Source organism: Haliotis rubra, unplaced genomic scaffold, assembly GCF_003918875.1.
Source record: "Haliotis rubra isolate DU_JTF1 unplaced genomic scaffold, ASM391887v1 Scf877, whole genome shotgun sequence".
Classification (NCBI taxonomy): Eukaryota; Metazoa; Mollusca; class Gastropoda; order Lepetellida; family Haliotidae; genus Haliotis; species Haliotis rubra.
In genome coordinates this window covers 35,068-54,033 of record NW_025767609.1, presented here as the reverse complement: position 1 = coordinate 54,033, position 18,966 = coordinate 35,068, and the positions used below count along the sequence as shown (strand labels likewise).

At 42.2% G+C, this 18,966-nt stretch overlaps 1 protein-coding gene across 1 annotated transcript; it reads right to left on the bottom strand.

The window, feature by feature from the left end:
• Positions 1–13,878: 13,878 nt before the first annotated feature.
• LOC124263287 lies at positions 13,879–15,572 on the bottom strand. The gene has a single exon (XM_046697873.1). It carries the CDS (start codon positions 15,441–15,443, stop codon positions 14,208–14,210), a length of 1,236 nt encoding a protein of 411 aa, XP_046553829.1. The 5' UTR covers positions 15,444–15,572; the 3' UTR covers positions 13,879–14,207.
• Between the last annotated feature and the right edge of the window lie 3,394 nt (positions 15,573–18,966).

The following is an 18,966-nucleotide window of genomic DNA, read 5'->3' as shown; positions in this document are numbered from 1 at the left end:
TGGTGTTAAATTATTAATCCATTTTCTCTTAGTCCTGGGAATCTTTTCCACATTAGAATTGGCTTGTACGTGTAAATTTGCCCATGGGAATATATACCTTACTATGCATATATGCAAGCTTTGTTACCCATGGAGATATAACAGCTTGGCCAATGCATGCGATGTGCAAACAATTATCGTTTTCATTCAGAACTATTGCCCAGTGAAATGTGCACAATTATCTGCTCATTGCATGCCATGCGCAATAGCTGTGAATGAAACATAATTCTCCCAACATTCCACAGTAACCACTATGTGTGCTGATGAACAACCGTCACATCGGAAAACCACAGTGTGAACATGTTGGTAACAATAACCCACCACCGATGTGCGGAGCTTCACTGCTGTAAGCCGAATTGTGAGTGGACGTGGAGTTCCTTTTAGGTTTTATTTAATGGATTGATGGCATAATCTATTGAATGAGTGAGTTAAGTGAGTGAGTTAATATTTAACGTCACATCGGCAATATTCCAGCCATATAGTGACGAGAAATATTTTATATAAATAATAAATTATAGTTGCTAAAGAATCAGTCAGCGAAGGACTGTAAAATAACTAGAGTATCACAGATGGAGTCTAAAACTAGCATGAACATGTAAAACTATTTTATTTACGAAGACAATACAATATAAAAACGGGCTATAGATTGCCAACAACTGAAGGTAGATCACCATACTAGGAACCATGGGGACTTACATTACTTTTGCTACCTGCATGGACCCTAGTTGGATTTACACCATCCCTTCAGCCATTGGCGACAGAAGAGAAATCTAGCCATAAATTCAAAGCACACATATTCTACGATTAAAAACGTGGTAAGCCTAAATTGACTCTAAATGTGTTGGGACTTACGTACCCCCTCAGTATGTATAGTAAGCAATTTCAAACTACCACTGTGCGTGGAGGTTAACACGTACGTTACGCATTATATTGGATTGATTAAACTGGGTACTAAGTGTTTCTTAAAATTGTATCTTAGATATCATATTCTAAAAATCTCCCCAACATCTAAATCATTACAAGTGTTCAAGCAAGTGGGCATTTGTTTTTATACATTCAACAAAGTCATTCCACTTCAATTCTTTCTTCGATGCGAGACGGACGACACGCACTAGGTGGCACTTTGGTGTATGTGAATATGATTCACATGGGCAATCTATAATGTCCAGTAAAATAGGAAATATGGTTCAGACATGTAGTACATGTTCAGCTTTTCTAGTCCAGCAGCAAAGGAATCTCTCATGACACACAAAACACCTACAACTCCATGGTCTAAAGTAGGACAGTACGTGTTTGTGATTCGCGTCCAAAACTATTTGGTAACTGTAGATTATCACAGTGACAACTTCGAGCTGGACCATGGTACAACAGCAGCGTCAGTAATAGATGCCACAAAAGCAAAATTTGCTGGACATGGCATAGCTGACATTAGGAATTTGCAGCCCTTGTGCGTGATTGGGAGTTAGAACGCATAATTTCACCTTACCGCATCCATAGTAATGGGAAAGAAGAGACAGCGGTCAAAATAGCCAAGAATGTGGTAAAGAGAACGAAGCACAAGACTGTTGGAATGGCTTAACACTCCAGATGCGTACGGTAACAGCCCTGTGCAGAAACTGATGTCTAGAACTAAGACAACTATGCCAACTGCTGTGAGTTTACTGAAACCACAGACTGTGGATATGTATGACAACACCGTCAACAAACGACAAAAGCCAAAGCCTTTTACTACAGAGACGCTAAGCTGTTGCCGAAGCTTGACGTTGGAGACAGCGTGAGATTACAGTCTGTAAATCCAAATATGCCCTGGGTCATATGTGGTCAAGGTTGGACCAAGATCCTACCTGGTCCAGTCCAAATCCAGATCTTATAGGAGAAATTGAACATTTCATAGGCTTGACCGCAGCTATACACAGATGGACAAACCTGTTCAGTCTCCTCCAGGCTAGCCACCAAGTCCGCTGGAGAAGATCATATGCAGTGAACCGGAGAAGACACGAGAAACACTGATTAAAAATCCAACACACACCTAATACGCCCTGCTACACTGCAGACACTACCAACAACACAGAATGGTGCTCCACAGTTCACAGTTCACTGGACACTAACACACTACTTACACGCCCTGCCACACTGCAGACACTACCAACAACACAGAATGTCCTGCACTAACACACACCTAATACGTCCTGCTACACTGTACAAACTACCAACAACACAGAATGGTGCTCCACACTTCACTGGACACTAACACATACCTAACACGTCCTGCTACACTGCAGACACTACCAACAACACAGAATGGTGCTCCACAGATCACTGGACACTAACACACACCTAACACGCCCTGCTACACTGCACACACTACCAACAACACAGAATGGTGCTCCACACTTCACTGGACACTAACACACACCTAACACGTCCTGCTACACTGCAGACACTACCAACAACACAGAATGGTGCTCCACAGATCACTGGACACTAACACACACCTAACACGCCCTGCTACGCTGTACACACACTACCAACAACACAGAATGGTGCTCCACACACATCACTGGACACTAACACACACCTAACATGCCCTGCTACACTGCAGACACTACCAACAACACAGAATGGTGCTCCACACTTCACTGGACACTAACACACACCTAACATGCCCTGCTACACTGCAGACACTACCAACAACACAGAATGGTGCTCCACAGTTCACTGGACACTAACACACACCTAACACGCCCTGCTACACTGCAGACACTACCAACAACACAGAATGGTGCTCCACACTTCACTGGACACTAACACACACCTAACACGTCCTGCTACACCGCAGACACTACCAACAACACAGAATGGTGCTCCACACTTCACTGGACACTAACACACACCTAACACGCCCTGCTACACTGCAGACACTACCAACAACACGGAATGGTGCTCCACAGTTCACTGGACACTAACACACACCTAATACGCCCTGCTACCAGAGACCATTCTATTATATGGTCTCTGCTGCTACACTGCAGACACTACCAACAACACAGAATGGTGCTCCAGAGTAAACTGGACACTAACATGCGTCATTTTAACCCCACTAAGTAACGTCAACCAAACCTTGAAAGCCTGAGGTATATTCTTATCGAAACTGGCCTTCAAGGTCGCTTATAAACCCATAACCAACTTGTACTAACATAAAAATAATAATAAAAAACAACATCAAAACAAAAGCCAACAAATCCATCTCATACTTCACCCCTCCTACAACCTCCCCCGTGGTGTAGTGGTTAGAGCGTCCGCCCGAAGAGCGGAAGGTCGCGGGTTCGATCCACGACCGCGTCATACCAAAAGACGTTAAAGTATGGTACGTTGAACAACCACCAATCGGACCAAGCTCTGACAGGGAACAAGCCACGCTGTAGACTTCAGTCTACTCTGACGAGTCCATTGTTTATTAATTTAACTTACTTTATTAAAAACAAAACATGTAAAACAATACTATACTGTTCACACTTTGTTATGGATGAAATCATTGATTCAACAGAAAACTATCATGTGGGGTCTAATTTGGTTTAAATATCTAAGCTTATTGTAAGGATGGATCCCAGGTTTCAGTATGTCACTGCATCTTGTGGATCCCATACCTGCTATTGACAGGTGTTTTTTATTTCTCAATGACTTGTTCCATGATTTGCAAAAATGGTTGATTGGTGCAATGAAAACCAATTTATGGTTACTCATGCATCAAGTGCATAAGGTTAGATTAAGTGGCTGTTTGCCCAAATGAGGGTTACCATATTATTTTTTATTCAGTTTAAAATGGATACAAATTCAATTTATAAATCTGTTTAAGTAAAGTTGCGAATTTACGTGATCCTTAGCAAAGTGTGAGTAGTATAATTTCAAATGTATGTTTTGGGCGGGACAATTACTTTATGTGGCACTGTGTTTCCTCGGCTCACTCCTGCATTAATTCCCAACGCTGTTCTCAGAGTTCCGGGGCTGTGGGGTAGCCTAGTATTGCTGGAATATTGCTAAAAGCGGCGTAAAACTAAACTCAGTCAGTCAGTCAGTCTCAGAGTTCCCTCAGCGAATGAAACTGTATCATGAAAACTCATAAAATTGTAACGCCGTTCTTAAAATTGTTGATGTGTAAATTGACAAATATCATCATTCATTTTCAAAATAACTGAATATGTCAGTCATCTTACTGATTGACTGCCGTAATGTATTGACTTTATGATATATATTACCTTAAAGAAAATACAACGTGACAAGAATCACTTGTTTGTTGTAAGAACCGACTAATCAGGATCTGTTAGGACGTAAACGTGTACAGTGACGTAAATCGTTGATTTTTTAACTTAGGCAAGAGTTAGGTTGTAGAATCTGTCGACAAAGGAGAGTAAATTAACTGGAATATCACCCATAAAAAAAAATAAATGAAATTGGCAGTCGCTTTACAAATTTACTGCCGTTATCTATTGATCGTTACATACATTTTATCTCAGTGGTAACATAGGTACAAAATCACTTGCTTTTTGTAAGAAGCAGTAATGAGGATCTGTTACAATGTTTACGTGTGATGTCACTTGTTCACCTGGTCAATACACGATAAAATTCAACACATTGTGATTATTTTATTGTACCTCCAATATTCCTGACAGCAACACTATCAACACGTAATCACCCAGCTTAAGATGCCGTGCCGTGCATCTCTTGTACGTGTAAATTTGCCCATGGGAATATATACCTTACCATGCATATATGCAAGCTTTGTTACCCATGGAGATATAACAGCTTGGCCAATGCATGCGATGTGCAAACAATTATCGTTTTCATTCAGAACTATTGCCCAGTGAAATGTGCACAATTATCTGCTCATTGCGTGTGCCATGCGCAATAGCTGTGAATGAAACATAATTCTCCCAACATTCCACAGTAACCACTATGTGTGCTGATGAACAACCGTCACAGTGTGAACATGTTGGTAACAATAACCCACCTCCGATGTGCGGAGCTTCACTGCTGTAAGCCGAATTGTGAGTGGACGTGGAGTTCCTTTTAGGTTTTATTTAATGGATTGATGGCATAATCTATTGAATGAGTGAGTTAAGTGAGTGAGTTAATATTTAACGTCACATCGGCAATATTCCAGCCATATAGTGACGAGAAATATTTTATATAAATAATAAATTATAGTTGATAAAGAATCAGTCAGCGAAGGACTGTAACATAACTAGAGTATCACAGATGGAGTCTAAAACTAGCATGAACATGTAAAACTATTTTATTTACGAAGACAATACAATATAAAAACGGGCTATAGATTGCCAACAACTGAAGGCAGATCACCATACTAGGAACCATGGGGACTTACATTACTTTTGCTACCTGCATGGACCCTAGTTGGATTTACACCATCCCTTCAGCCATTGGCGACAGAAGAGAAATCTAGCCATAAATTCAAAGCACACATATTCTACGATTAAAAACGTGGTAAGCCTAAATTGACTCTAAATGTGTTGGGACTTACGTACCCCCTCAGTATGTATAGTAAGCAATTTCAAACTACCACTGTGCGTGGAGGTTAACACGTACGTTACGCATTATATTGGATTGATTAAACTGGGTACTAAGTGTTTCTTAAAATTGTATCTTAGATATCATATTCTAAAAATCTCCCCAACATCTAAATCATTACAAGTGTTCAAGCAAGTGGGCATTTGTTTTTATACATTCAACAAAGTCATTCCACTTCAATTCTTTCTTCGATGCGAGACGGACGACACGCACTAGGTGGCACTTTGGTGTATGTGAATATGATTCACATGGGCAATCTATAATGTCCAGTAAAATAGGAAATATGGTTCAGACATGTAGTACATGTTCAGCTTTTCTAGTCCAGCAGCAAAAGGAATCTCTCATGACACACAAAACACCTACAACTCCATGGTCTAAAGTAGGACAGTACGTGTTTGTGATTCGCGTCCAAAACTATTTGGTAACTGTAGATTATCACAGTGACAACTTCGAGCTGGACCATGGTACAACAGCAGCGTCAGTAATAGATGCCACAAAAGCAAAATTTGCTGGACATGGCATAGCTGACATTAGGAATTTGCAGCCCTTGTGCGTGATTGGGAGTTAGAACGCATAATTTCACCTTACCGCATCCATAGTAATGGGAAAGAAGAGACAGCGGTCAAAATAGCCAAGAATGTGGTAAAGAGAACGAAGCACAAGACTGTTGGAATGGCTTAACACTCCAGATGCGTACGGTAACAGCCCTGTGCAGAAATTGATGTCTAGAACTAAGACAACTATGCCAACTGCTGTGAGTTTACTGAAACCACAGACTGTGGATATGTATGACAACACCGTCAACAAACGACAAAAAGCCAAAGCCTTTTACTACAGAGACGCTAAGCTGTTGCCGAAGCTTGACGTTGGAGACAGCGTGAGATTACAGTCTGTAAATCCAAATATGCCCTGGGTCATATGTGGTCAAGGTTGGACCAAGATCCTACCTGGTCCAGTCCAAATCCAGATCTTATAGGAGAAATTGAACATTTCATAGGCTTGACCGCAGCTATACACAGATGGACAAACCTGTTCAGTCTCCTCCAGGCTAGCCACCAAGTCCGCTAGAGAAGATCATATGCAGTGAACCGGAGAAGACACGAGAAACACTGATTAAAAATCCAACACACACCTAATACGCCCTGCTACACTGTACACACTACCAACAACACAGAATGGTGCTCCACACTTCACTGGACACTAACACATACCTAACACGTCCTGCTACACTGCAGACACTACCAACAACACAGAATGGTGCTCCACAGATCACTGGACACTAACACACACCTAACACGTCCTGCTACGCTGTACACACTACCAAAAACACAGAATGGTGCTCCACACTTCACTGGACACTAACACACACCTAACATGCCCTGCTACACTGCAGACACTACCAACAACACAGAATGGTGCTCCACAGATCACTGGACACTAACACACACCTAATACGCCCTGCTACCAGAGACCATTCTATTATATGGTCTCTGCTGCTACACTGCAGACACTACCAACAACACAGAATGGTGCTCCAGAGTAAACTGGACACTAACATGCGTCATTTTAACCCCACTAAGTAACGTCAACCAAACCTTGAAAGCCTGAGGTATATTCTTATCGAAACTGGCCTTCAAGGTCGCTTATAAACCCATAACCAACTTGTACTAACATAAAAATAATAATAAAAAACAACATCAAAACAAAAGCAAACAAATCAATCTCATACTTCACCCCTCCTACAACCACCCCCGTGGTGTAGTGGTTAGAGCGTCCGCCCGAAGAGCGGAAGGTCGCGGGTTCGATCCACGACCGCGTCATACCAAAAGACGTTAAAGTATGGTACGTTGAACAACCACCAATCGGACCAAGCTCTGACAGGGAACAAGCCACGCTGTAGACTTCGGTCTACTCTGACGAGTCCATTGTTTATTAATTTAACTTACTTTATTAAAAACAAAACATGTAAAACAATACTATACTGTTCACACTTTGTTATGGATGAAATCATTGATTCAACAGAAAACTATCATGTGGGGTCTAATTTGGTTTAAATATCTAAGCTTATTGCAAGGATGGATCCCAGGTTTCGGTATTTCACTGCATCTTGTGGATCCCATACCTGCTATTGACAGGTGTTGTTTATTTCTCAATGACTTGTTCCATGATTTGCAAAAATGGTTGATTGGTGCAATGAAAACCAATTTATGGTTACTCATGCATCAAGTGCATAAGGTTAGATTAAGTGGCTGTTTGCCCAAATGAGGGTTACCATATTATTTTTTATTCAGTTTAAAATGGATACAAATTAAATTTATAAATCTGTTTAAGTAAAGTTGCGAATTTACGTGATCCTTAGCAAAGTGTGAGTAGTATAATTTCAAATGTATGTTTTGGGCGGGACAATTACTTTATGTGGCACTGTGTTTCCTCGGCTCACTCCTGCATTAATTCCCAACGCTGTTCTCAGAGTTCCGGGGCTGTGGGGTAGCCTAGTATTGCTGGAATATTGCTAAAAGCGGCGTAAAACTAAACTCAGTCAGTCAGTCAGTCTCAGAGTTCCCTCAGCGAATGAAACTGTATCATGAAAACTCATAAAATTGTAACGCCGTTCTTAAAATTGTTGATGTGTAAATTGACAAATATCATCATTCATTTTCAAAATAACTGAATATGTCAGTCATCTTACTGATTGACTGCCGTAATGTATTGACTTTATGATATATATTACCTTAAAGAAAATACAACGTGACAAGAATCACTTGTTTGTTGTAAGAACCGACTAATCAGGATCTGTTAGGACGTAAACGTGTACAGTGAGGTAAATCGTTGATTTTTAACTTAGGCAAGAGTTAGGTTGTAGAATCTGTCGACAAAGGAGAGTAAATTAACTGGAATATCACCCATAAAAAAATAAAATGAAATTGGCAGTCGCTTTACAAATTTACTGCCGTTATCTATTGATCGTTACATACATTTTATCTCAGTGGTAACATAGGTACAAAATCACTTGCTTTTTTGTAAGAAGCAGTAATGAGGATCTGTTACAATGTTTACGTGTGATGTCACTTGTTCACCTGGTCAATACACGATAAAATTCAACACATTGTGATTATTTTATTGTACCTCCAATATTCCTGACAGCAACACTATCAACACGTAATCACCCAGCTTAAGATGCCGTGCCGTGCATCTCTTGTACGTGTAAATTTGCCCATGGGAATATATACCTTACCATGCATATATGCAAGCTTTGTTACCCATGGAGATATAACAGCTTGGCCAATGCATGCGATGTGCAAACAATTATCGTTTTCATTCAGAACTATTGCCCAGTGAAATGTGCACAATTATCTGCTCATTGCGTGCCATGCGCAATAGCTGTGAATGAAACATAATTCTCCCAACATTCCACAGTAACCACTATGTGTGCTGATGAACAACCGTCACATCGGAAAACCACAGTGTGAACATGTTGGTAACAATAACCCACCTCCGATGTGCGGAGCTTCACTGCTGTAAGCCGAATTGTGAGTGGACGTGGAGTTCCTTTTAGGTTTTATTTAATGGATTGATGGCATAATCTATTGAATGAGTGAGTTAAGTGAGTGAGTTAATATTTAACGTCACATCGGCAATATTCCAGCCATATAGTGACGAGAAATATTTTATATAAATAATAAATTATAGTTGATAAAGAATCAGTCAGCGAAGGACTGTAACATAACTAGAGTATCACAGATGGAGTCTAAAACTAGCATGAACATGTAAAACTATTTTATTTACGAAGACAATACAATATAAAAACGGGCTATAGATTGCCAACAACTGAAGGCAGATCACCATACTAGGAACCATGGGGACTTACATTACTTTTGCTACCTGCATGGACCCTAGTTGGATTTACACCATCCCTTCAGCCATTGGCGACAGAAGAGAAATCTAGCCATAAATTCAAAGCACACATATTCTACGATTAAAAACGTGGTAAGCCTAAATTGACTCTAAATGTGTTGGGACTTACGTACCCCCTCAGTATGTATAGTAAGCAATTTCAAACTACCACTGTGCGTGGAGGTTAACACGTACGTTACGCATTATATTGGATTGATTAAACTGGGTACTAAGTGTTTCTTAAAATTGTATCTTAGATATCATATTCTAAAAATCTCCCCAACATCTAAATCATTACAAGTGCTCAAGCAAGTGGGCATTTGTTTTATACATTCAACAAAGTCATTCCACTTCAATTCTTTCTTCGATGCGAGACGGACGACACGCACTAGGTGGCACTTTGGTGTATGTGAATATGATTCACATGGGCAATCTATAATGTCCAGTAAAATAGGAAATATGGTTCAGACATGTAGTACATGTTCAGCTTTTCTAGTCCAGCAGCAAAAGGAATCTCTCATGACACACAAAACACCTACAACTCCATGGTCTAAAGTAGGACAGTACGTGTTTGTGATTCGCGTCCAAAACTATTTGGTAACTGTAGATTATCACAGTGACAACTTCGAGCTGGACCATGGTACAACAACAGCGTCAGTAATAGATGCCACAAAAGCAAAATTTGCTGGACATGGCATAGCTGACATTAGGAATTTGCAGCCCTTGTGCGTGATTGGGAGTTAGAACGCATAATTTCACCTTACCGCATCCATAGTAATGGGAAAGCAGAGATAGCGGTCAAAATAGCCAAGAATGTGGTAAAGAGAACGAAGCACAAGACTGTTGGAATGGCTTAACACTCCAGATGCGTACGGTAACAGCCCTGTGCAGAAACTGATGTCTAGAACTAAGACAACTATGCCAACTGCTGTTAGTTTACTGAAACCACAGACTGTGGATATGTATGACAACACCGTCAACCACTGACAAAAAGCCAAAGCCTTTTACTACAGAGACGCTAAGCTGTTGCCGAAGCTTGACGTTGGAGACAGCGTGAGATTACAGTCTGTAAATCCAAATATGCCCTGGGTCATATGTGGTCAAGGTTGGATCAAGATCCTACCTGGTCCAGTCCAAATCCAGATCTTATAGGAGAAATTGAACATTTCATAGGCTTGACCGCAGCTATACACAGATGGACAAACCTGTTCAGTCTCCTCCAGGCTAGCCACCAAGTCCGCTGGAGAAGATCATCTTTTTCAGTGAACCGGAGAAGACACGAGAAACACTGATTAAAAATCCAACACACACCTAATACGCCCTGCTACACTGCAGACACTACCAACAACACAGAATGGTGCTCCACACTTCACTGGACACTAACACACACCTAACATGTCCTGCTACACTGCAGACACTACCAACAACACAGAATGGTGCTCCACAGATCACTGGACACTAACACACACCTAACACGCCCTGCTACACTGTACACACTACCAACAACACAGAATGGCGCTCCACAGATCACTGGACACTAACACACACCTAACACGTCCTGCTACACTGTACACACTACCAAAAACACAGAATGGTGCTCCACAGATCACTGGACACTAACACACACCTAACACGTCCTGCTACACTGTACACACTACCAACAGCACAGAATGGTGCTCCACAGATCACTGGACACTAACACACAACTAATACGCCCTGCTACACTGCAGACACTACCAACAACACAGAATGGTGCTCCACAGATCACTGGACACTAACACACACCTAACACGCCCTGCTACACTGTACACACTACCAACAACACAGAATGGTGCTCCACACTTCACTGGACACTAACACACACCTAACATGCCCTGCTACACTGCAGACCCTACCAACAACACAGAATGGTGCTCCACACTTCACTGGACACTAACACACACCTAACACGTCCTGCTACAATGCAGACACTACCAACAACACAGAATGGTGCTCCACACTTCACTACCAACAACACAGAATGGTGCTCCACAGATCACTGGACACTAACACACACCTAACACGCCCTGCTACACTGTACACACTACCAACAACACAGAATGGCGCTCCACAGATCACTGGACACTAACACACACCTAACACGTCCTGCTACACTGTACACACTACCAACAACACAGAATGGTGCTCCACAGATCACTGGACACTAACACACACCTAACACGTCCTGCTACACTGTACACACTACCAACAGCACAGAATGGTGCTCCACAGATCACTGGACACTAACACACACCTAACACGCCCTGCTACACTGTACACACTACCAACAACACAGAATGGCGCTCCACAGATCACTGGACACTAACACACACCTAACACGTCCTGCTACACTGTACACACTACCAACAACACAGAATGGTGCTCCACACTTCACTGGACACTAACACACACCTAACATGCCCTGCTACACTGCAGACACTACCAACAACACGGAATGGTGCTCCATAGTTCACTGGACACTAACACACACCTAACACGTCCTGCTACACTGCAGACACTACCAACAACACAGAATGGTGCTCCACACTTCACTGGACACTAACACACGCCTAACACGCCCTGCTACACTGCAGACACTACCAACAACACAGAATGGTGCTCCACACTTCACTGGACACTAACACACACCTAATACGCCCTGCTACCAGAGACCATTCTATTATATGGTCTCTGTTGCTACACTGCAGACACTACCAACAACACAGAATGGTGCTCCAGAGTAAACTGGACACTAACATGCGTCATGTTAACCCCACTAAGTAACGTCAACCAAACCTTGAAAGCCTGAGGTATATTCTTATCGAAACTGGCCTTCAAGGTCGCTTATAAACCCATAACCAACCTTTACTAACATAAAAATAATAATAAAAAACAACATCAAAACAAAAGCCAACAAATCCATCTCATACTTCACCCCTCCTACAACCGCCCCCGTGGTGTAGTGGTTAGAGCGTCCGCCCGAAGAGCGGAAGGTCGCGGGTTCGATCCACGACCGCGTCATACCAAAAGACGTTAAAGTATGGTACGTTGAACAACCACCAATCGGACCAAGCTCTGACAGGGAACAAGCCACGCTGTAGACTTCAGTCTACTCTGACGAGTCCATTGTTTATTAATTTAACGTACTTTATTAAAAACAAAACATGTAAAACAATACTATACTGTTCACACTTTGTTATGGATGAGGGGCGGTGGGGTAGCCTAGTGGTTAAAGCGTTGGCTCGTCACGCCGAAGACCCGGGTTCGATTCCCCACATGGGCACAATGTGTTAAGCCCATTTCTGGTGTCCCCCGCCGTGATATTGCTGGAATATTGCTAAAAGCGGCGTAAAACTAAACTCAGTCAGTCAGTGTTATGGATGAAATCATTGATTCAACAGAAAACTATCATGTGGGGTCTAATTTGGTTTAAATATCTAAGCTTATTGTAAGGATGGATCCCAGGTTTCAGTATGTCACTGCATCTTGTGGATGCCATACCTGCCATTGACAGGTGTTGTTTATTTCTCAATGACTTGTTCCATGATTTGCAAAAATGGTTGATTGGTGCAATGAAAACCAATTTATGGTTACTCATGCATCAAGTGCATAAGGTTAGATTAAGTGGCTGTTTGCCCAAATGAGGGTTACCATATTATTTTTTATTCAGTTTAAAATGGATACAAATTAAATTTATAAATCTGTTTAGTAAAGTTGCGAATTTACGTGATCCTTAGCAAAGTGTGAGTAGTATAATTTCAAATGTATGTTTTGGGCGGGACAATTACTTTATGTGGCACTGTGTTTCCTCGGCTCACTCCCGATTAATTCCCAACGCTGTTCTCAGAGTTCCGGGGCTGTGGGGTAGCCTAGTATTGCTGGAATACTGCTAAAAGCGGCGTAAAACTAAACTCAGTCAGTCAGTCTCAGAGTTCCCTCAGCGAACGAAACTGTATCCTGAAAACTCATAAAATTGTAACGCCGTTCTTAAAATCGTTGATGTGTAAATTGACAAATATAATCACTCATTTCAAACTAAATGAATATGTCAGTCATCTTACTGATTGACTGCCGTAATGTATTGACTTTATGATACATATTACCTTAAAGGAAATATAACGTAACAAGAATCACTTGTTGGTTGTAAGAACCGACTAATGAGGATCTGTTAGGATGTAAACGTGTACAGTGACGTAATCGTTGATTTTTAACTTAGGCAAGAGTTAGATTGTAGAATCTGTCGACAAAGGAGAGTAAATTAACTGGATTATCATATCACCCATAAAAAAATAACTGAAATTGGCAGGCCCTTTACAAATTTACCGCCTTTATCTATTGGCCGTTACATACATTTTATCTCAGTGGTAACATAGGTAAAAAATCACTTGCTTCTTGTAAGAAGCAGTAATGAGGATCTGTTACAATGTATACGTGTGACGTCACTTGTTCACCTGGTCAATGCACGATAAAATTCAACACATTGTGATTATTTTATTGTACCTCCAATATTCCTGACAGCAACACAATCAACACGTACTCACCCAGCTTAAGATGCCGTGCATCTCGGTACAAGGGAGCATCAATCTAGACAAATGTCCTACAGTATATTGAACATGATCGGTAGTAAGTTAGCATGGCACTGATGTTCATCACTCACAGCGAATACTTTTTGCAGACGTCTCTTCAACAATGTCAGCCATGTTCGGGACAAGGAGCAACGGTCCACTGGGATAACACCCTCCTGCATATCCGCCACATCTGAGATAAATTACAGTCCCATTATTCCTGTAAGAGATGTTCATAGCTGCTTTCCACCCTACTTCTCTCCATTTCTGATCTGGGGAAACAATCCATCCCGTTTTTCGCAGATTGATTGTGAACTCGCCTTTAACACCACACTGACTTACTAATCTATTGTGGTGTTCGGTGTAACAGTCACGTGCACTACCATACTTTGGGGGATTTCCTGAAGAACGCGCAAAAGTGGTGTCGTCTTGTTTAATTTCCATTGTCTGCAAATCTACTCTGATCTTCTCATACCAAACCTCCCCTTCATGACTCAGACAATTATCAGTCAGCTTGCCTTCTCCACCACAATTCCGGTTTGTTATTGCAGGGTAAATACCATGATTGTGAAATTGAAGTGTGAGATACTCTTTGGGATTCCCGGTTCTCATGTCATGGCAGTAGATCCGGGTCTGATAGAAATGGAACTTCGGCAGCCTCATCCAATACTCTCCATCAGTACTATTGGGATGGCACTGCTTCACACTGGCACACGACGATGGTACCGCCAGCTGACAGTTGGTAAACGTCCAGTTACCCGTCGCATCACATTCTGCCCAAGTCTCAGGTAGGAAGTCTTTGTCACAAATGTACTTGAGGACAGTTCCAACTGGACTTTCCAAGTATGAGACTGTTGTATTCAAGGTTGTGTAGGGTATCTCGGGGATGTCCGATCTCAAACAACCAGATACCACACATTCTGGGACCGGCGATGTAACACAGCGTGAATTAAGGCTACACGTGTGATTAACACAAGGACCTGCAAGAGTTGTAGGCCAGTTTTGGATGTCTGACTGTACGAAGGAGGAAGCAGCAGCTTGTATGTTGGAAGGGGCTGAATCCATGAAGGACTGGCTATTGAGCTCACAAATACCAGTTCCAATGTTATAGTTGATTGATTTACATCCTGTTTTCAGAAGACAGTATTGGACACATATCATCAGTCCACGGACTTTAAAAGAGTGGATTTGAACATCTGACAGTCTCACTCCCTTCTTCAGATTGTACACACTCCTTACATCCGTGCACATCTGTCCTACATTTTGTGCAACTTCGGTTAGAAGGACTGCAGCAAAGAACGCCAAAGTTGTAAGATGCATTCTATTTGTACTGCTTCCCAGAATATGCGCTTTCTGTCAACAAGGTATCAGACAGATTTCAAAGTGCGATCGTTCATATGAGACGCTACACTAAGATGAGTCGTTTCCTGAGATGGAAATTGTGTCTGTGCTTTGCGTCGGTTGATGCACATTGAAACCGTCTTCTAATTGCGTTATATCCATCATGTACATTTGAAGATAAACTCTTCAAAGCTGTAAAGAGGATGCTATTTTGTAATCCACGACATGCCCTGGTGGTTATATGTAGAGTTTAGTCCATATTCTGTTTCAAGTGCTTTTTCGACTTTTTTTTTGTCTTTTTATCAACGTGTCCCATCGTACGTGCTGAACTTCGTCTACGATCTATATCTGACAAAAGGTTCTGCAATAACAAATACCTCGGGTTGTTTGAAAAGAACGATGAACTTGATGTCACTTTAAATAAGTGTCACATTATTATTTAAAATGTTCCTGGCTTGTCCTGCAGGGCGGCTGGACTGAGAATAGTATACAGATGGAGGCATCTTCGAACTTTGAACTGTATAATATATTATATAGCATGTGGTCAATGACATGACAACCTAAAGGTTTTGTTTGTAGGTCTTATAGTATTCGGTGGATCTTGTATGTATTTGGGGTTTATACCACTGTCGTAACTACGTACAACTGTCAGTATACCCTGAAAGAGTTACCTACTCGTATTGCCGTTCAATGTTATTCTGGGGGGATGAAAAGGACTCAACACTGGTCCGTTGAGGATCGCTGAGTCCAGGAGTGAGGCGTCGGACGAGCGTAACTCCTAACCAACGAGTCGACACCGTGGTGTAGTGGTTAGAGAGTCCACCCGGAGAGCGGAAGGTCGCGGGTAGACAGAACAGGATAGATTCGTCCCATAGTGAGTGACAGCGATTCGGCTCGGTCCATTGTTAGGTCTGTGCCACTCGATCTACTCGTGTTGAAAGTATCTTTATGAATGGTTCGAGCCTCACCTGACTTGATCACATGTCCTAATACATCGTTGGGTTCGTTATATCTGACCATGAACACATGACGTACATGACTGATCGGTGAATCATCCGTTATCCGGTGAATCATTATTGATTTTTTGAGTAAGTTTCATCTGTTCTGTCTCTTATTACGAGGACCGCCTCCGTGGTGTCGTGGTTAGAGCGTCCGGAGAGCGAAAGTTCGCGGGTTCGATCCCCGGCCGTGTCATACCAAAAGACGTTAAAATATGGTACTTGTTGGTCCCTGCCTGGCGCTCGGCATTAATGGGTACAACAAGGACTGGTCGGCTCGGAGTCGGTATAATGTGTCTGAGTGGGGTATCCATGCTTCACTGTGGCATGGTATCTCAGTGGGCTAGCACTATAAAACCAGCTTCAGTCTGGGAAAGTTCAAGCAGCCGCACATACACACACACACACACACACATGCACGTCGTCATATGGACAAAATATTCCCAAGCATGACGTTAAATCCAATTTCACTTCACCTCACGACAACTATCAGCCAAATTGGGTGTCTGAGTGGGGTATTCATGATTCACACCAGCATGGTATCTCAGGGAGCTAGCACTGTTAACCCAGCTTAATCCATATAAGCGAAATATTCTTTAGTACGACGTTAAACCCCATTTCACCTCACCTCTTATTACGAATGTGTTCTGCCCTTACCATCTAATTAAATGACAACGGTAACACGAAACAATTAGCAAATACACATATCACTACCAATCGTTCGTGACATTCTGTCATCAGTACTTTCCCCAAATATCAGCGACTTTGAAGCAATGATGAGAATAGCCGTTAATCTAAATAATGAATTTGTTGAGATGTTCAAATGTGTTTGGAATCCAACTCTACTATCCATCAATATCAACCCTGTTTTCAGTATGGGGTCACATATTCAACCCTCTAAACTCGGAGGGGCGGTGGGGTAGCCCGGGTTCGATTTCCACATGGGTACAATGTGTGAAGCCCATTTCCTGTGTCCCCCGCCGTGATATTACTGGAATATTGCTACAAGCGTCGTAAAACCAAACTCACTCCCTCTAAACTCGGAAGACATGATATCAGCACATGTTTACTTTGAACTATAATCCCTTGTCTGACTTGGGAGATAGAGTTAAATAGTGTGTTCCAAGAGGTGGAACAAAACAACCTTTGTTCAAATCTGTAGTCGAACAATAGAACAATGGTATATTTCATGTGTTAAAATATTCAACTATTGTATGTACCATGTGGTTGAAGTAAACATTCACTGTCTGAACCAGGTTTAGTTCAGTCGTTTGTTACGAGACGTCGAACTTGCTTTTCCTTAATACAGTTCTGTACGATAAAGTGAGTGAATGAGTTTTGTTTTACGCCGCTTTTAGCAATATTCCAGCAATATCACGGCGAGGGACACCAGAAATGGGCTTCACACATTGTACCCATGTGGAGAATCGAACCCGGGTCTTAGGCGTGTTGAACGAATGCTTACCCGCTAGGCTGCCGTACGCCCCTCTGTATGATAAATGGTCCATGACAGCCAATCGTATGGTAGACACTATTTCTCATTTGGTTTAGCTACCTCACCAAAACATTTTAATAACATATTGTCCCTCTAATACACTATTGTCTTTATCGCTATGCTATAAAATGCTTTTTTTGTACCAACGGTCTCCAGTCAGTTGATAGCTTTTGCAAGCGATGCCACAACATTGGGCATTCGTATCAGTGATTCAAATGATTACAGAAATGACCTTCGCCCGATCATGCAGTCAGTCACGTGGCTGTAGACGAGAATGGCGGCACCTAGCTGTACAAAGAGAATACATGGCACGGTATGTATCAATTGCCAACCTTTTCACAATATCTGAGTTTCTTAAAACATTACCCCCATAACAAGATAATGAATTACGTCGTGCGGTTTTCGGAGACATTTAGATTTAGGATGTGTCTTGTTGCGTTGCACTTTTCTCATTTCTTGATGTTCAAGAGGTGTAGAGCACGCCACAGAGCAGCCAGTAGAGCACGCCATACAGCTTCCAGTACAGCACGCCATACAGCTGCCAGTTGGGCACGCTATACAGTTGCCAGTAGAGCACGCCATACAGCTGCCAGTACAGTACGCCACAAAGCTGCCAGTAGAGCACGCTATAGAGCTACCAGTAGAGCACGCCATACAGCTGCAAGTTGAGCACGCCATACAGCTCTCAGTAGAACACGCCTTACAACTGCCAGTAGAGCACGCCACACAGCTGCCAGTCGAGCACGCCATACAGCTGCCAGTACAGCACGCCATACAGCTGCCAGTACAGCACGCCATACAGCTGCCAGTAGAGCACGCCATACAGCTGCCAGTAGAGCACGCCATACAGCTGCCAGTAGAGCACGCCATACAGCTGCCAGTAGAGCACGCTATACAGCTGCCAGTAGAGCACGCTATACAGCTGCCAGTAGAGCAGGATATACAACTGCCAGTAGAGCACGTCATACAGCTGCCTGTAGAGTACGCCATGCAGCTGCCAGTAGAGCAC